Source organism: Anser brachyrhynchus (assembly GCF_964034855.1).
Source record: "Anser brachyrhynchus genome assembly, chromosome: 4".
Classification (NCBI taxonomy): domain Eukaryota; kingdom Metazoa; phylum Chordata; class Aves; order Anseriformes; family Anatidae; genus Anser; species Anser brachyrhynchus.
In genome coordinates, this window is record NC_137698.1 from 46241118 (window position 1) to 46261824 (window position 20707).

The 20707-nt window shown below is 41.2% G+C and overlaps 1 protein-coding gene across 10 annotated transcripts in view; it reads left to right on the top strand.

The window, feature by feature from the left end:
* The window catches only part of PDE5A (phosphodiesterase 5A), a 135250-nt gene that overhangs the window by 53281 nt on the left and 61262 nt on the right, over positions 1-20707 (top strand). Inside the window, exon 1 of one of the 10 annotated variants that reach the window (XM_080591620.1) lies at positions 16177-17351. The exons of 4 other annotated variants lie outside the window; for them this stretch is intronic. In XM_080591620.1, the coding sequence (XP_080447746.1) occupies positions 17248-17351 (104 nt within the window). In that variant the 5' untranslated portion in view covers positions 16177-17247. Of the gene's footprint in view, positions 1-16176; positions 17352-17800; positions 18006-18040; positions 18187-20707 lie in introns of those variants that run through there. 5 more of the 10 variants (XM_080591619.1, XM_080591618.1, XM_080591623.1 and 2 more) reach the window with 5 other exon arrangements.

Below are 20707 nucleotides of genomic sequence, written 5' to 3' on the forward strand. Positions count from 1 at the left end.
TCCGAGGCAAAGACAATTAATTAGTGTAAATTCTTGCCCATGAGAGTTGCTAAATTATGAATTATTTTGGTCAGGAAGTATTTTTTTGTTTTGTTTTGTTCTGTTTTGTTTTAATTTATGGCCAGAAAGTAATAATTATTTATAACAAATAATCAGTTGTAACAACAATTAGTTATAATAACAAGGAATGGTAAAAAACATAATCCTAGATTGCAACAGTGGTAGAAATGAAGAGGAGGAATTTTGACTCTTTGCTATATCAAGCCACTAAAAATTAGCCATTAGACAAAAATGGCAGAAAAACAGATGGAAGCATAACTAGGATCCTTCTTGTGCATGGAATGGCAAGAAACTGCAGCGTTGGCAGCCCTTCTCGTGAAACTGAGAACTTGAGCCACTAAGACATTCAGTGTCTTTCTCTGATTCACAGCTCAGGCTTTCCGTCCATCTCTTCACAGGTATTTTATTTCTGGTCTCCACCGCAGCCACAGGTTAATTTGTAAGGTGGAAACTCCCCTTTCTGCTGAGCAAGCCAGTGCCAAGAGCAGAGCAGGCTGAGGAGGAGCAGCTCCCAGCCCGTGCTGAGCCCCCGTGCCACACACATCTGGCCGTGTCCAGGTGCTGTCTCGTGCTGTCAGGACAGACCTGAGCACCAGGTCCCACTGCTGCTTACTCCCTCCATCCCTCACAGGCAGGGTAAATCACATCCAGGCTCCAAGGCGAGTGCTGGCAGCTGTGCAAATGCAGGGTGAAGTGCTGCACTGTACGCCCCAGCTGTCCCTCTGTTAAGGCAGGGCTGCCTTGTTTGCATGCCTGTATCAAAAAGTAACAGCCACAAAATATCAAAGACTGTTTTTCCTCTCCAAACTGACTGCCTGTTGTTATTTCTCAAAACATGAGTCCATCTGCGTCTTTCCAAGCTATGGACATGTGGAGACATCTGCGTCATTTTGAAAAAAGCATGTGTGTTTGCTTCTCACGGGAAGTTGGAACTTGCCAAGAAATAATTGTCAAGACTCTTTATTGTTTTCACTTTTATACCTGTTATTCCTGAGCAAAAAGGACTTGAATCTCCTCTCCTTCCCAATGTAAATCTGAATTAAGCTCACAGAGCTATGGAAAATAAGGTACCTAAGGCATCGGAACAAATATTCTTTGATCCAGAAGGTATCTATTTAGTTCGTTTGATCATAAAGAGAACCTACTCAGTTCTCACTGCACATCACTGCACTTTCTGAGTAGCAAAGGTTCACAGGGCTGCTATGGCTCATCCAGTGTCAGCCACTCAGAGATATTCAGACTGATGGACAGTACTAAGAATTCCCATGGCAGAAATAAAGGCAGAGACAAGACCACTTCTGTAATCTACTGTGGTATACAAGTCCTAAAAGTGTTATTTTTGAAAAAGCTGAATCTGGTAGTGTAAAGAAACATAGCAACAGCTTTTAAAGCAAAACTATCAAGGTGAAATAAACACATTAGCAGCATCTAGATTTGGCACTTCCTTACAGTTCTGATGGAAATACTACTTTGGGTGCAGATCTCCCAAAGAAGACAAAATGTTGATTTGAATAAGCTTCTAGTTTTGTTGCATTGGCATAAATCTAGGTAAACCCTAGTGAATTGAATCACTTAACTACTAGAGAAGAACAGGGAAAAGAGAAGAATTTGACCCATTGCATAGAGTGACTGTGGTTCTCCAATGTATTTAGTTTTGCAGTAGTGATGAGAGTATGACCATGAAGTGGACAGCAAAGATGAATCCAGGTGTCACTGCAGCTACTTCCTATCCTAAGCCAGTGCTGTTTCTACTGCTGTACTGCATTTGGCAAAGTTAATGACAGGCAAGAATCTATGTGTCATATCCAGTCATTATCACAGGAATATGCAATGTGTTCTCTTCACCAAGGAGAAAGGTCCTAAAACTAAGCACAGGCTTCTATCTTAGGAGATTTTGAATATTACAAAAGTACTGCTAGCATTGACAGGACAAAGATCTGGCCTCTGATCTTCAAATGTGTAAGTTTTTTGCAAGGATTATCCAGCCCAGCTTTTCACACACAAAGTAGCCCTGTGAAGCTGAGTCTCACATGCCAAATGTGTTTCCAAAGCTACCAGTGCTTCAGCTCTGGAACCACAGAAGCCACTCCTTGCTAAAAAATACCTGTCTTTCACAATTCCTCTTTTTTATCTTCATTACAATTAATTTAATTTATTTCAAGGCAGTTGACAGCAAAAGCAAAACATTTTGTTCCTACTCTGCAAAAGATGTGGAGACATCCCTGAGGAAAACCAACCACACAATGGCAACACTGTTCATTAAAAATCCAAGATCTGCCATGCAATGCTGTTTATAATTTATCCCATCTGTGGCAGGAGGGACATCATTGTGATGATCGAGGTGATAAGTTCTGGAAAGAAATATAAATCATTCATTCAAGTATTTCAGATGTATTCTTAAAATGCAGCAGTAATTCTTCATTATCTCCTTCTTAGGAGACTGCATTTGGAAGCCACAGCTCATCCTTAACCAGTAAAAGTAGTTCACTTACAGACAAGGGAACTGTGGTATGAAATGTTCGAAATGAATGAGAAGACAATAAAAAGTAAACAAAATTTAAATATTTTTGCTTTTCAAAACCAAATTTTGTTTTCCATCACATATTTAAAATTTGATTTGCATTTCCCACAATAGGAATTTATTGTGCAATACCTGAAAGCACAGACTTATGGGAATGGAGTACAATTTTATAAATACTGGTGTTTATTTTCAGAAGCTCCCAGATCAGTAAATGAAATCACAGTTTTACCCATCAGTTGTAAATCTGTAAAACCTTAGCTACTAATGGCATTATGTAGCAATCTGGAATTAACCCAAGACAGCTTTCTGGATGAAAGAAGTCATCTTCCTATAGGAGTGTCCTTGGTGTTTATAAGACCTCTATCTTAAAATCACATCACCATAACACTAGAAAGTTAGGGGAAGTGTTAGATTTCCTCAGAGGGCATCTTATCTCTGGGCACTACCAGCTTTTTCCTCCCAGACATGATTAGCTTGTGGGAGTCATATGAACTTTTTTTGAAGGCCACAATTTTTGCTTCAGAATGGCTCAGATTGTACCGAGCTGCAGGTATTTTGAAAACAAAATTAACTTTCCATACAAGGTTAAAAATACTCACTGAGCCCTCTCCCACATCAGACTGCAAGAGCTGAATGCTACTACGCTATCAATACAGTCAGTATATTTTTCAGGAACAAAATATAAACATTGAGAAAGAACACTTAATATAAGTTTGCTAAGTACTTTTGCTTCCTTTCTTGGTCATGGCTATGAGAAACTGTTTGTTTAAATGTGGAGGAAAATGAATAGATTTCCCAGACTTCCCTCCTTTGCCAGCAAATACAGTGTTCACCGTACATTGCATAACATGTGGTGAAAAGGAAAAAAAATAGATTCTCTTGTTAAAATACCTGCCGTCACTAGTTAATTTGTTGTGTGTTTTTTTACGTTTCCCTATAAATGTGCATAGAGCCACCTCAGTGTCTATTGACATCTCCAGGGATAGGTTTGGTCCTTAGGAATAATGGGAAAGGTCTCTGGTCTGAATTCTGCCCTCTCCCCTACGAGCATTAAGCCCAGTAGCTTTCCTACTGCTTCTACATAAATGCTGGCAAGGACTGGGCAGACGAAGTGCTCTGTGCAACTGCTCGGAGGATAAAAGCTCTTGACCTGGTGGTTTAGTCACAGCAAATGTGCACATTGAGAAGACGTGTGGTGCTGAGAAGAACAGAACGATTCTATTCCAGCCTCACACCTCCGCTTGGTTGCCAAGATGCCCAGCAGCAGTGCTGAACAAGGGAATCAGAGGCTGCAGAGCAGCCAAGCATAGTGCATGAGTTAAGCCACAAATAATAGGAGAACACGCTCTTAAGTTAATAGCATATGCTGCCTCAAGCTTTCTTCTTTCAAGGAAACTTTCTAGCTTGTAGGAACAAAGCCCACCACCCATCTGGAGGCTGTTCGGCAGTGTGCAATAAGTGAGATTTTTTTATTCCAGCCGCTTTCCAGTAGACTGTGTTAACATAAGAAAGTCATTACTACTTTCATTATTGGCAAAACTGCAGTGTCCTGAGGGAGCCAAGAGATGTGAACAGGCTGAGACTCATCTAGGACAAGGAAATCTAAGTTGCAGTTTGGGCACATTAAAGAATGAGCCATACGCTGTGCTCTGTGGATGAGGACCTCAAACTTACCAATGACAGATCAGTGACTCCACAAGTATTTCAAAACCCTCACATAAGAATAAAGTAGAAAGGGCTTCTTTCCTTAATTTCTGAGATAAGTAACTTCTGAGAAGGAATTTTAATTCAAAGTACAAAAATCATTTCCTATCAGATCCACAGAGATGGACCTTAGTTTCTGATAAAGCCAACATTAAGAGGAGTCCATGTATTAACTCATATCCCATTTCAATGAGTCTCTGTCTCATCTGTGTGTGTCAAACATGTGTGAATCATTCTGCCAAAACTCTGGAGGCTGTCTAGGAACTACCAAGCACAAGTGAAAGCATCTGTGCTCCACGTAGCACAGCTGTATGAATGATGCTGCTCGCCTGCCCGCAGAGCACACACCATGCCAGCTGTTTGACAGGGTGAATGGGAAGGGAGATCGATGAGAGGCTCTCTGAGAGAGCCTGGGGCACACTTCAAAAGCATTTTTTTCCTTTCACTCCTCTGCTTTTATGCACTGCTCATATTGCTTTGATTATTTCACTTCTTTAATCTGATCAACATTAATAAACAGCAAGTACTCCTCACAGCACTTATTTTTAATAATTTCTTTAAGCAATGAGCTGAAACTCTGATACTTTGCCAGGGTCAGATGGCCCAGATTACGCAGCTGCGTTCCTGTGTTAGCACCCAAGGATTTATGTAGAAGTTTGCATTCTACTTTATAGTCAGTGAAAACCAACAAAGCCTGCAGTACAACCAGCTTTCTGGTGGTCAGTAATGTCCTGTACTGGAGGGAACATTGTTGATTACACAAATGTCTTTACCTTTAATGGCTTTCTTTAAATTCTTTCATTTCATTGTGTTGTGCTTAGCTTGGTGACCAATCTGCTCTGCTGAGGAGTGAAGTACCAGCTATATTTTTATAATTTTTGGAATAAAAACAGATTAACCTGAACCTTAATTACCTCTTTTATCAGTGCAAAGAAAGTAGTTGCTAAGAAAAAGATTTTCTCATCCTTTTGAAGGCCTTCTTGTCTGTGTTTACAGCTCTTTTTATTTGAGCTTAATGAACATTTGTGCAGGCAATGTTAGATTGGCATGAACAGTACACAGAGTGAATTTCAGGCCTGTTAACAGAGATTTGCTATCTGTGAATTAGATTCTTGATTAAATAAAACACATTTTGGCAGGCTCAGATTTGCTTTTTAAAGGTCAAGACATTCAGTCAGAGAACAGAAACAATACTATGAACAAAACACAAAGGCCCACTCCATGTCCCGAGGACCTTTATGAAGAAGCACGGCTCTGTGAGAAGTATACAGTGAGATCAAAAGGGCAGCAATAAATCAGAATCACTAGTGTGCATGTTCAGATAATGATAGCTCTCTGTTGCTATTAATTTCTATTTCTAAGTGCTATGTAAGGAGTTTTCTGAGGAAGATTTGAATACGAGCGGATAGTGTGCTTTTGCGAAGCTGTGAAAGATATCTTCAAACACTGGTGATGATAAGAGCACAAATGAAATGTGATGAAATGTGATAAGAACACTAGAGACACCAGAAAAAAATCTTAATCTAGATCTGTAGGCCGGAATGATATTGATAGGGTGATGGGTGATATGTAGAGGGACATCTCTTTGACTCCTTCCATAAAGAAACTAAAAATAGGAAGGAGAATGAATGTTAGGCTATCTACATATTGATTTGGAAGGAGTGGATAAGAATTGTTTAAGTTCAATGTTAGCAGAGGCAAAGAAGCAAAAGAGCAGGTAGAAACCAGCCTGAAGCAGAAGAGCTCTTTGTTCTGGGACCATCAGAACAAATGCAACTGTGTTTTCTATACTTTTTTGTGACTAACAGATTTTTAATTGAATTATACTAATGCTCCAGGCAGCAAAAAGCCCACGCAGGAAAGATCTCACTGTCTAAAGGCTGCCTGGGATGGTGCAGACCTCCAGCTGAAGCTCCAGGTCTCTGCAAGGCTCTCTGCTGCGCGGGTGCTGTGGTCTCCTGAAAGGTTCACTATCGCACTGACTCTCAATGAGTGCATTAATAGTGTGTCTCTTCAATTGGGCTATTATTCTTTGAGATGTTCGCATTATTTTGTTATCTTTATCCTTCCATCAGCTTTGTCTGTTGCTGGCTAGAGCATTTGAAGAATCCTGGAGTTAAAGGAACTGACAGATATTGACAGATGCAGATAAACACAAACTGAAAAACCTTGCACCTTTTTTTTTTTTTTAATCGTAGCAAGAGCTTCAGAAATTATTTAATACTACTATTAATGAGCATAGCTCTTCAGAAACAGCAAGAATCCTGGAAAAAAAAAAAAAAAAAAGGAACTCAAGTTTTGACTGAGGGAGGTTGTTTCAATCTGAATCTTTCCCACTGAGATGTAAAGTGACCCAGCTGTCTTAATGCTTTGAGCCACTCTGAATGAGAAACAGCCTAACCCTTCAGGGACAACCGCAGCAAATAAGAACTCTTAACAAATGAAAACAATAGTACTATGCATGTTTCAGCTGAATGCTCAGCGGGGTTGTATCTGTGTTAAAATCTACATTCTACAAGTTTTTAGGGCTGGAAAGCACTGGGGCACTTCCAGCTTTTGCTTTCTACTTTAGTGACTAGCTTAAAATCAACTTAAATTTCTATATTTTCTTCCCATATTAGAGGATATAAGCATTACAGGATTTCAGTTCCTGGTTGGTTTGTCTGTTTGCTTGTTTGTTGTATATTCATATATACACATATATATATATATACATTTTCCATTCTAAAGTAGTCACACTGTTGTAATCAACAGAATTGGAAGATTATAGCAATATATTTATTCTGATAGTAATGTTAAACTCCATGCTTCAGTTAAACTGAGAATCAGTCCATATAAAATGAACATCTTTCAACTTCACCAAAAATTCTAAGCCATCATGGAGATTTGTTGATTTGCTTTTTATTCCCTTTTGCTCTTCTTACTTCCACACAACTTTGAATTCTCTTATCTCCCCAAACTACTTTTAAGTAGCAAAACAGGATGGTATTTTTATTCACACACATCGAGTGGCAAACAGTTCCTGATTTATCCTGGGTTTTCAGGAGCTTAAGGACCTGAGGAGGAGAGGCTGTTCATGCGGGCCTACTGTAGCCATTTTGCTGTAAACACAGAACTCAATCATGTCAATACAAATCTAGTCAGCAGTGTCGTTTCCTTACAAGATCTGTAAAGTCAGCTGTCAACACACAGAAAGAGCTCTTCTAGATCACTATCAAAGGAAAACGAAATGACATATAAAGACCGTGTACCACACGCACACAAATCCTGCCTTTCAGTCCATTTTGCACCTCTGGCCTCTGGCCTCCTGTGGAAAGGAGAAAAATAGCACAGGATGTGTATGTGTTTGGCACGGGGTGAGCTGACAGGCAAGGCTGCAGCCCGCCAGCCCTGCCACACTCAGCTGTCCTTGCAGGCTGCCAGAGGCTGTGCCACATTTGGGTTTTTCAAGGGTGCTCGTGGTATTATTTGAGCAACGAGAACACATCAGCTTCTGCTTCCACACAACCATTTTACTTGGGAAATAAAAGAAAAACAAAATAAATGCAACCAGATCAAATAAAAATTAAATATTTTTTTCTTCAGGTCTCTGAAAGAGACCAGACTTTGCAGACAGACAGACGGATGGTCAGGTGTGGCCCGTGGCTTGCAAGCAGCTGGCAGGAGGTTTAGGCTCATGAAGAGTCCCCTTACTATTTCTGACTGCTAGCAGAATTGCATGCTTATTTCCATATCACTGTCCCCATCTATCTAGCTCTTTCTGGCAGTTTTTTTCTCACATGGTCTGATTCCTCTCAGTCTATAATCTTCACTGAAGGCCTAAAAGTGGGGTGGGCAGCTAGCGTTCTTAATCTGGAGGAGGTACTTGTCTCCTCTGTTGGACAGGAGACTTCTTGCTTTGCAGGGATGAAAGCCACAGTTCACATTTTCATATGCTCCCAAAGTGAATGCAGTCTGAAATTTTTGAAGTGACACAAAATCAGGGTTGCCACTTTCCAGAATCAGAAATTGCCCACAGCCCACAGCACACCCCTGACAGAGCTCTTACCTGCTCTCCTAGAGATGGCACAAGATGTCAGAAGTAGCTAGGTAACCCCTCAACTGTGGGAAGCATTAAAATTTAGCTCCCTGGTGGTTTAGAAGGATAATCACAATACAAAAAGCAAGTGACTCATCCGTTGTGATTTTAGCTATGTATGAGAAAAACTTTTTCACTACCCTAAGCCAAATCATGCAATCTTTCCGTTTAGTTAAAGCCATGTGTAGTACAAGACTAGTGACAACTATCTGTCTTCACAGATATAATGGGAGGACACTAATTAATAGAAAAGCTTTTAAGATATACAATTTGTATTTGAGTTCCAAGAAAAAATGTTTTATTCTGTCATTTGTGTTAGTTTTACAAGGGCACTTGAAGGTCCAATTATGCTAAATGCTGCAGAACCACGTGGCCAGGGACAGGCCCTGCCTCAGAAACTGAACAGAATGCAACCTGCCAGTGATGAAATGTAAGTACCAATTTGAGAAATGGAACATCAAGCTTGAAAAGATATCGTAATGTGGACCTAGTAGTAGCTCTTAGATCACTCACTATTTTCCTGAAAAATACAGATTTGCTTCTTCAGGAAGGCAGGGTGGTGCTGGCCCAAAGAGAGTCTAAATGGGAGTTTAATGGGAGAGTCTAAAGATCCATTTCACTAATTTGCTCTACAATAGTTTTCTTCTATTTACTAGACAGAAACTAGTTACTAGATCCTCAGGTCAGCCAAAGCTTAAAAACAAATGATGAGGCAGCATGAGCAGCCACTGGAGGGAACACCTCTTCATCAGATTGCAGCTGATTTGGGATCAGCAGTGGTATATTGTGAATAGACTCATTCAGACTCCCTTGGCTGAACAAATGTCTACACCACAGATGTCTTGAGGGATGGGCATGAAAGCTGAAGGAGAAAATGCAAGGATCCTGAGCATGCTATACCCCTCAAAAAAAATAAAAAATAAAATAAAAAAATGGGATCCAGCAATAGACACACATTCATTTATAAGAACCTCTTTTCAATCTGAATGCTTTCATACATTTTGTTCTTGAGTATAATTAAAATGCCATATATTCCCTTAGCCTTAGTTACAATCTTATCTCTTACACATTTACCATGCTTGTTCAAAACACTGAATGCTTTGTGGTTATACTTTTAGGTTATAATTTCAATATTATGTGTAAGTAATCTCTCTATTCATCTTCTGTATTGTTTAATTTTTGCTGAACTTTCCCAACCATACATTGACACTACTTAATTAACAGACTACGTCTACACATTCCTAAAATGCCCTGAAAACATTTTTATGCCCACTGCATAATACTTCAGTGATATATTCTGTGTTTACCTGTAGGCTTTTTATTGGACTGGGTCCAAACCTCCACTCCAACCACTCTACCGTAGCTTGAAAAAAAAGAGAATATTTGATGCTGTACCCACTCAAGCAAGAGATATATTTTTTGCACGGCTTCCAGTACAAAGAAATCCTGACTCCAAGTGTGTTCTTTAGAAAGTGTAGCATTTTTTTTTCATAATTATTTTTCCAGAATCAGTAATGCATATAGAACACCAATGAAGTTTGTTCTTATCAGTAAATCAGTAGCTAAAATATGCTTACTTATAATGGGTTAAAAGGAGTTAATTTATTCAGTTAAGTACAGTTAGGCTTGGTCAAAGGAACACCTTGTCTTTCAAAAATGTCTTCCACTGGGAAATGTTAAGCAGCTTAATTACTTTGGGATCTGGACAAGATCGTCTCCTATTAGTCTAAATAAATAATGTCAGTGAAAGTATAATTTTAGATTCATAAAATGCTTAAAAACTTTGGCACTAGCCAAATTTATTACTTGTTTCTATTTGTAGTGGGACTTCATTGTGATACAAATTTACTGGGCACCTTAGTATATAGCAGATGCTTCACAGAGTTTCTGACTACACAGCAGTTTCCCTCTTCATGGTAAGACAGAAGCAATGAAAACAACCGCATAAACATATTCTTGCATGTTATATCCTAGACTATGAAGATTTCATATTGATAGTAACAAACAGAAAGATTGACCAGCTCTGTGCCACTAAAATATTCCTTGGGATCTACTGAGGTAGAAATCATATGTCCACCACTAAGATTCCAAAATATCAGGAAGTAAAATAATACCTGTTTAACAGCCCTAAAGCCTCAGTAAGACAAAATTTAAAAGAACCAAACTCAGAAAAGCATGTCTTGAAATCCCAGGCAAGATCCCAAAGACAGAAGAGAAGCAAACATTGTTCCATTATTTAATAAGGAAATTGCAGATCATTTTGTCTGACATCAATGTCAGGAAAACTGATGGAAAGGCTGGTACAGGAAGCAATCAGTGTACAATTAAAGGATGATAGTACAATTAACGCCAGTCAACATAGTTAGATAGAAAATTGGTTTTGTCAGAAAAAAACTTCCTGTTTTCCCATGAGATTATGTATCTGTTTGATAAAGGAAACTCATACAGATTTCTCTAGGACTTTGACTCATAACCTTAGGGATATGGTTTAGTGGGTAATATTGGTGGTAGGGGGATGGTTGGACCAGATGATCTTGGAGGTCTTTTCCAACTTCAATGATTCTATGATTCTATGATATACAGACATTGTAGTTTGTTTTTTTTTTTTTTTTTAAAAAAAAAAAGGAAGAAAGAAAGACAGAAAAAAAAACCAGCAAAGTATACTATCAGTGTGGTCCATACTATGTGGACCCAAACCATACTGAATAATGTTAAGAAAAATAGAAAATTATTGCTGGAAAGAGATGCAAATGATAAAAAAGTTATAGTGATAAATAATGGGAAGGACAGGCCATTAACACAGACCAACTAAGATTACTTAGTAAGGTCTGGACTATATTTTAACACAGAGGAGAAAAGATTGTTCATCAAAGAACAAAGAACAGAGGTCTCATATCCAGGATGGAAGATGATATTGTAAAAAGCAGTGACTCTGAAAAGAAATAAATGGTAATAGTAGACCCAAGTAGACATGAGTTCTCAAAGCAAAGTGTAGGCAACAGGCAAAAGTTACTCTTATTGCACATGATGAGGTAGGAGTTGTTGGTACTATTACAACTGTCTATGATTTCAGAGAGATAATTACTTGGAAAATGTGCTGATTACAGCATCTCCAGAAAAGCAAAGCCTTGTACTGACAGAAACTATACTAATAATGCGTGATGATAGGGAGTCTTTAGAAACTAATTTGTGAGAAGTTTATCAGAGAATTATGGTCTCTGAATATATAAATGGTATAGTAGATGGCTTTCTAATCTGTCAGAAGCAAACAAACAAAAACCAACAGGAGGATCCATACATGCTACTGAAGACAGATAAATTAAAAGGCAAAATGGTAGAAACATTCAGCAGCAAGGAAAATTAACTGTGTGAACAACATACTTGAAGACATGTTGGATTCAAGTCCCTATATAAAAACAACAGTCTTTCTAAAGCCTTGCATTAACACTGAATTGTTGGGTGAGTTTCTGTGGCATACTGTTAGGAAAATATGAGGAGATCACCATCAGAGTAACACACCTCACTCTACACTGGATTCAGAATTCTCCTCCTCCTCATACACACTGAAGCAGCCCATACAATCCTAAAACAGAATGGTCCCAGTTGCAAGGATTTGTACCTGAAAAACATCTGAGTAATCTTAGCTTTATATAGTCCATCACTTTTTTATTTTCATGTTGAGGTCTCCTTCTTCCAGCAACCATAATTAGGAAAAATGCCCTTATACTTTGGCTTAATAATTATTTGTAAGGTTACATACAAACCTAATTAAATTTGAGATGACAAATACTAAAAAAACTACTAATAAGCACACCTATTAACTAACTAGCCAGTAGTTGCTAAAAAGCTGGTTAAAAAATAAACTGTATTGTGTCAATTAGGAAAAAAAAAAAAAAAAAAAAAGTTCCTTGTGCAGCAAGAGGGCCTAGAATGAAATCTGGCCTACATAAGTTTCCTACTTACCTACTAATTCCCATTTAAACCCTGTCAAACTCCGTATCTAAGTTAAAAAAAAACAGAACATTTTGATCACAGCTTCAATTTTCAACATGTTAGAAGCCCAGAAGTGTCTGCTGAATGCAACTGGAAAGGGGCTACGTGGGTGCACATTTGCAGGGGATTGTAGCCTGGCCCTTTGAACAAGTCAGTGCACTGGGTTTGCTGCTATCCCTTGTGACACAACCACGCATAACCTCCCTGCTTAAATCAGGGCTGTGTCTGCATGTTCATTGAAGATGTGGGTCTGGCATGTCAGCACCAGAAACCAGCTAACTAAACAAGAAATCATGCTCAGAAGTCCACTTTCGCCTAGCTGCATCATCCCCGTGATTGCCCAGCCCCATGTCCTTCAGCAAATTTGCACTAAGCTTGATGAGGTAAAGAATACACTGGAGGACAGGCATAGGATTCAAAATAACCTTGACAAATTGGAGAAATGGGTCATTATCAGAGGATGAAATTAAAAAGGTTAAAGAAAAGGAAAGTGCACTTAAGCAGAAGTAAACAGGTGCACAGGGAACATCTGACAACACGGCAACTATTTAGAAAAAGGGAATAGAGTACAGTGGGTCACCATGAGTCAACAAGATCAGACTGCTGCCAAGAAGACATACCCAAGGGGGGACTATATTAGCAGGAATGTAGCCTGCAAGGTACCCAAAATATCCGTTCCACTTCATTCATTATTGATATGTGTTCAACTGGACTACTTGATCCTAGCTCGATGAGACACCACCGGAATGGCAGAGATAATCTGGGAAAAGTCCACAGTGAGAAAGAATGATTGGAGGGCTAAAAAATGTGCCATTAAAGGAAGAATGGAAATAAATGGCACTACTTAGCTGAAAGGAGAGAAAGCTGAGGAAAAGAGACACACTTGGTAACAGTCTTCGAATTTATTCTGAGACTTCCAACAGAAAGTAGAAGAGGTTAAAACCTGAGCATGCTGGTCAGCTGATGTATTAAATGCTAATATGTTAAACTCAAATTCCAAATTTTCAGGGGATAAAGTTAGACGGTATTTTCCAGACAAATGTCTGTGTATTACAAACAAGTTTGCAAAGCCACTGCTTTCCTGAGATTAACAGCAATTTTGCATGGTACTTTGATTGACGCAAATGCTCAATCACATTCAAATCAAAATAGGAGGAAGCTACTATTTTACATGGCTTCCTGTAGGACATATGCAATGGTATCCCAGAGGAGAAGGCAGGTTATGCAATGAATGAGCAGCTCTGCAAAACTGTGTTTATTTCGGAAGCATTTCCAGTAATTATTTGGGAAGGACTGAGAGAAGGAGCTGATAAGACATTCTCATGATTTAGTATTTTCATCACTGAAGTAACAATTAGATTTTAAATGAATTAGATTTTGGTTGCTATTTTATCCTCTTCATACAACTTAAGTAATGGGAGGGAAATGGAAACTTGCTTTACTAATATTAGGCTTCTTCCACTGCGTGCGTGTTTGCATGTGTGTGTGAAAGTGCTGGCTAATAAAGAAGCAGGATAGTTTCCTCTCCCTTACCATATTCTAGCCTCACTGGCAATTTAGTACAGTCCTAAACTTGTTTTAGGAGCCAGAATGGTCCAACTGTTTTCCAGATTTAAGGGATGGTAGAAAGACAGCCAATTCCCACTTCTTAGCAATGCTAAATGTTGCTCCAATTCATCTAATGAGTAAGTCAGACAAATAAGTCAACTGTGGTGACATTAGAAACCTTATTTTCTTCCCTTTTAAAGGGGAATGCTATAGAAATAAATGAGTTTCTAATAAGTTAAAATAAATAAAGGGTTCTTTCAGCATAAATATTTTAGAAATACTTCTCTGATTACAAACTTATTTGTTCTATATAAATACTCGTTCTTACATCTGATCATGAGTTAGCAGCATCTCTGATTTATGTGCCTTGCACATACCAAAAAATCCCATCTTCCTTATTTCCTTGCTAAATTCCTTATTCCTTCCTTATTTCCTATGCTACAGTATTTGCAAAATATACAAACAAAGACTTCAGTTAATAAGCTTTTCTATCAGCCGGTCCCGCTATAGAAAGGCCTTCTGCAGGAAAAGCATTCTGGCTTCTATACTGAGCTCTCAAGCACCCTGCCTTGCCACAAGTAGCTTTTAAACTTGAACCGGACATATTTATTTGTGTGTCACTACCACAAATCCTTTTCATGTTTACAGCTACTACACATCAGTTCTGTCATCCAAGTTCTGGAAACAGACTGGAAGCCTGGGTGTGAGTTAAGATACATGGAGCTTTTTCACAGCACTTTTGAAGCCAAAACCATGCAAGACTTTTTCCAATTTTACCATTCACTTCTCTGTTATGTTTGGCCTTCACCCTGTCCCGTCACCTTAAAAATGAAAACAGCATGTTCATTATTATTCATGAAAATTCATTGGATATGGAGAAAGTATCCCTTTTTTTCCCCCAACCATTCCATTTTTGTTTCTTTTGGGAAAGACTATGCTATTCTTTAGTCTGTTGAACTGATCTTTTGCCACTGAATTCACAGGAAGACAACCATCTGCATCAGCTTTACTGACTCTTATCTGTAGGATGGATAATTGAGAGGCCATCAACTCTGAGCCAAGTGCATGGTGCTGCTGCCCTGCCCAACTTCCCCCTCCTTTGGTACAAAATCACACACATGCTCTCGAAACCTGGGCAGCCATCCACGGTCCAGGCAGCTCCATCCTACAGGGTCCAAGGACCTCATGGCATGAACAGGGATGCTGTATGCTTACTTCTCAGCCAGCCTAGACTTCAATGTTGTTGTTTACAGGGCTCAGTACAACACATATCTGTTCTTGACTGGGCTTTACTGAATGCTGCTACAGTAAACATGCTTCTTTCTATTAGTGCTCCTCCTAATTATATGAATTGAGATGGTACATATTGCAGCTGACATAATATCATTGACCATTACCTTGTTATTCTCCTATGAGACAGACAGAAAATCCTATTCTATTTTAAATACCAGTAATCAAATTATATATTTGCATTCATCCTTTTGTAAACAATCTCCTGTCTCCTTACAGAAGAGAGATCTCCATCTGTTTGCTCATTCCTAGCTTTCCCATCTAGACCACCTCTGATAATTCTGCAATTGTATTTTGAGATGGGATGAGCAGTTCTGTTACCAATATGGAACCATTAGGAGACATTCTGGGAAATGCTTGTTGATATTTATGAAATCTGCATTTTATAATTCTGAATTTTACGTTTCTCTTGTATTTCTTAAGCATTCTAACATAGTGTTGTTTTCCGAAAGCTTTGCCCAGCTTAGAAGTTTTTATTGCCATGTCTAGTGTAGCCTCAAAAGTCTTTTCCTGAATGAAACAGTTAATTTAGAAATCTGCGAGTTCCAAGACATGTTTATCTTCTTTTTTCTAACATACCGTACTTTCCAGGTTTTGACACTAAACATCAACTTCTTTTATTGCTGTGTTGTCTCTTTTTGTGGTTTGCCTGATAATTCTGAATTTCCCCGTTGAAAGACTTCTCTTTGCCTGGACTAGTGGCTTGACTCCTGTGGCATATCTTAACCAGTTTATCTTTACATCTTGCTCTTTGGTCACCGTGCACATTTCTCCTGAGATTCCTTGTATAACAGAGTTATGTTGATGTAAACCTTCCCTTGCTGTGCGCTTGTATTACACAAACTCTTGCAGCCAAAACACAGATGTTACACAAAGACACAGAAGAAAAAAATTTCCCCCAAGCTCAGGGACAGGCTCTTAATCCCTTTGCCGTGAAGCTTCTGCCGCTGCCTCTGCTCGTGCTGCAGAACCCCCCTCTCCTGTCGGGGCTGGAGGCAAGTCTCTACGTGCACTGCCAAAAATCACAAAGGTGTGCGGGGATGCATGCTCTGTCTGAAGTGCACCACCCTGCATACACTGAAAGGCTTTAAGAGGGGCAGAAAACCTTTTACTTTCTATTATCTTTCTCAATTTATCATGCAGGAGAATCGTTTTAAAGACCCTGTATATCCCTTTCCACAGAAACCTGCTGCTGCTTTTTACTGGTATTGACCTCCAAAGATGCCGCATGTGATGACACAGGAAACTATGCCTGTGCATCATACTTCGTGTGAGGTTTTTTGGGAATGCAGTCAATTATTGTAAAAGTGTGCACATGCATATGTTAGAGTGGAACTACAGTACAGGAAAGTGATGCTCAGCACTAACCCAGACTTTCAATCCTGCTAATATCAGAGGGAAAAAAAAAAAAAAAAAAAAGTAGCTGTGAGTCTGGAGCATCTTCAGAGCTAGGCTGCGTTCATTGAGTGTCTAAAGCGAACCCAAAAGCCTCGCTGGAGGCAAGAAGGATCGAAAAGCCAGGGCTTATATCGACACCCAACCGTGAATCACTCCACGGAGCCTTCTGATTTCACCACTTTTTCTAAGCGGGCTTCGCCAGGCCACACCTTGAAGGGCAAATAACCGAAGGCGGGGAGGTGTGCCCTCGGCAGGCTCGGGGCGAACAATTCCCTTCTTCATCGCTTTGGGGTTTCTCCCTGCCCTGGCCACGCACACGGAGGACGCCTCCTCCTGCCGCCGCCCTCCTCAGCGCCGAGCACCGGGGGCGGCGCGGCCGGGGGCAGCCGCCGGTGCCCCGCGGCGGGACTGAGCCGTGCCGTGCGGGGCAGAGCCGCGCCGAGCCGTGCCGAGCGGGGCGGGGGCGCTGCGGGAGGTGGAGCCGCCTGCCCGCCGCGGGCCGGGGATGCGCTGAGGTGCGGCGGCGGGGCCGGGGCTTCCTCCCGCCCGCTTCGGGCGAGCACCTGGGCGCGGGGCGGGGGCGGCCCCCGGCCGGAGGAGGTCGGGCGGCGCTGAAGGGGGCCGAAGGGAGCGGGCAGGGCTGTGGGAGCGGAGCATGGAGCGCAGCTGCCGCCCCCCGCCGGAGCAGGAAGCGGTGGAAGCGTGGCTGGACGATCACTGCGACTTCGCCCGCTCCTACTTTGTTAGGAAAGCCACAAGGTAAGGCTGGTGAGGCGGCGGGCGGAGACAGAGCCTTCCTCGGCGGCGAGAGGTCGCTCCTCGGTTCCCCTTCGCTGTCCCCGAAGGAAAGAAAAAAGCCGTTCCCCCACCCCCACCCTCGAAAAGAGCAAAGACCGAAAGCAGCCGGCGGCGGCTCCGGGGCAGGCACCCCTGGGGGGCTCTCCTCGCCCCTTGGAGGCTGCCCTTGCCCCCGAGCAGCAGGCAGCGGGCTGCTCCCTGCCCGGCCCCGCCGGCCCGAGGGAAGCGCGGCGAAGCGCTGGGAGATGCCGGCCGGCCGGGAGGGGCAGCGAGGCGCTACTTGTCACCCCTAAACTGGGACTGTCCTTAAAGAGCGCAGCCGAAGCCCTGGCTCTGTAGGTGTAGGGGCCGAGACCAGCTGGGATTGGGATTGGGGCTGGGATTGGGATTGGGGCTCGCCATTCTGCAGCCGTCGTGGCCGGCAGGGGGCAGCGCGGAGCCGGGCTGCGGCGCAGGGCAGGCAGCGGCTGCGAGTTCCCCTGCGCCCGGGGGCGGCTGCTCCTCGCTTCCCGTCCTTCGGGTTTGGTTTTTGCCAAGAGCTAATGTAAAGATCCGAAGAGCTCATCTGGGCTTTCCCCCCTGGCCTGACATGCTGCCTTATGGAGATAAGACGAGGTATTTGCTCACCGTTGTCACACTTCAGCAGTGGGACTTCGAGTTGAAACTGAGTAAATTCAGCTATTTTTAGAAGTGGAGTCAGGTTTCCATTTTGAATATTTTCCGATAAACAAAGCAGTGGGGATGCTGAGCACAGGCAATCTGCGGCTCCCACGGTATATCTCAGTGGAGAGCTCGGGTTAGTAAGTCCTGTGGTTTGGTCCTTGGACACACCACCTCCGCGGGCTCTCCTCTCCTCTCCTATCCTCTCCTCTCCTCTCCTCTCCTCTCCATCTGCTCACTGCTGCTGATTTACTTCTTTCCCAAGTCACTTAGCAGGGATGGCTGCATTCTGAATGAGGCTTTGCTGCTGCTCCTCTCTGCATGGGATGGGGCGGTAAGAAGAGAAATCCCCATTAATAATTGACTCACAGCAAGCCAGAAGGCTTTGGGGGTCACCTGCTTTCTTGTGACCATCTGTCACACAGTCCCTCTTTCCTCTGCTGCTTCTTCCTTAGGTTGATTTAGCAGAAAGTAATAAAAAGTGCCCTTAAATAAGTCTTTAAAATGTTGAACTTTTAAAAAAGGCTGTGCATAGGTATAGCTGATGGAAGCGTTTAACTTTGATATTCTACAGAACACTAGTTCATGGTATATAACTGAAGGGTAGCTTATTTGCCCAGGAAATAGGGTGTTAGCAGCTTTGAGAAGTAGCATTTTATTAGTCCAGCTTGTCACACTTCCTTTGGAAACTGGAAGTAGTATTGAACAAATAGGAATGTTAATTAATAGTAACTGCTGTGTCAGATTTGTTCTCCCCTTGGAGGGGTTTGGTTAGTCTCTTTTCTCACGCTGCGGCAGCTTTGTGTTTGAGTAGGTCTGAAGCAGGCAGTAGTTCCCCAAATACAATCCAGTCATGTCTTCGTGACAGCAATGCCTCTGCATTTAGAGAAGGTTTTGCAGAAAAACTGTTGACTTGGAGTTGTTGCTTGGCAGTAATTGTGATGGTTTTATAGAGATGAAAACATTGTATTAGTTTTGAAACTATCTTCTCTGTTGTTTTGCATGGAGTGCCTTTTTTCTTTTTTTGTATTACTGTCTAAATAGCAAACTATAAATATTTAATAAGGAATGACTTTCATATGTTAGCTTGTATTTGATTAGGCAAGTTGTGAGTTACTCAATTGTATGGTTCAGGTTTTATTCACTGAAATGATACCCTGTAAACCTGATAAAATGCTTAATGTTCTACATTGTAGCGCTATTTTAGAGCTTAAAAAGGGGGGAAAAAAACCACAGCCCACTAACATTTAATGCTATGCTTTGTTTTAGTTGAAACTTTGTGCTACAGCAGTACGTTGAACAGACTATGCTGTGAATCTTTCGGTTAATTAGCATTAGATTTATTCTGTCATGTAAAACAATACTCCTTGAGCTAGTTCTTACTGTTTTCTAATCTTAATTTACTGCTGTTTTTTTGTCGTTACTGTTGTTGTTTTTTTTCTTCTTTTTAATATGCATAAGTCCTCACAGGTCCTGAAAGCAGTTGACCAAAAGTTAGTTACTGTGGTATCTTACAGAGCAGAGGCATATCTTGCATATCCACCTCCTCAACACTAGGCATAATTGCTAATGGCAAAAGTTTCTCTCTCTGTTTTTCAAATAGTCGCACGCAGGAACAGATCACCAGCTAAACCACTTACTACAGAGCAATACAAGCCCTTTCTGCTGATGATAATTGGCTTTGAGTCAGACCCTAATTTAGCAATTGCATTTTATGCTAGGCATTAATTTTTATATTTATATTTCTGTGTAATTAATTCATTCCTGCAGTGTTCTGTAATTCTGCCTCCAAAAATTGTTTGTAGAATTAGGTGTCTAATTAATACCAATAAAATAAATACTTTGGGTAGTCTTATGCTGCAGATTTTATTTATTTTTTAAGTATGGGAGTCATGTTTTATATTCATGGAGTGAGTGGTAACTTCTGTTTTGCATGCATCAGTTTCATGTTAGTATCAGTTTTCATCATTTAACTTACACATTTTCTGACAGGGTGGCACTTCAAAAGAAAGCATTTGCTTTTATTCATTTGTATTAATTGTTGTTTATAACGTGGGTGTGACAACTGGCAGAGTCGATAGGCTCACCAGTAGACACTCTGGATGCTCGGGGAGAAGGGCTGCAGGTCCTCTGGTTAATGACTGCTTTTGTCCTCACCCCTAAAATGTGTTGCAGGAGATAATTATATCCAAAGGGTTTACACCTTGTGTTTTGATCCTGCAAAGCCTCGAGGCTGACTGTGTCTGGAGGCAGGCCACATTGCTGCCTCCCTCAAGTCTCCGATGGCTAGGCGCGCCGACAAGTTCTGCAGTAAAGCTCCCATGATTGACTTCCACCTGCACAGCACAAGGTTGCAATCCCACAAGCATGTACAGATGAATAGCTTTAAATTTATCCCTCCTTTCAGTATGTGAACAAACTGCAATCCCAGAAGTAGGAAGCTACAGAATCAGTTATTTATTACTTTCTTTTGTACCAGGGAGACAAACGGTATACAGAGATAATATAAATAGCTATTATCCATGAAGTGCTACAGGCTGATCAAAGTGCAGAACAACAAAGGGGAAGTATGTCACCAGCACTCAGTGAAGTTTTATCGGAGATGAATTTGGTTCACTTAGGGATTCAGTCTGCTGGTTGGCAGACCTTCTGGCTGG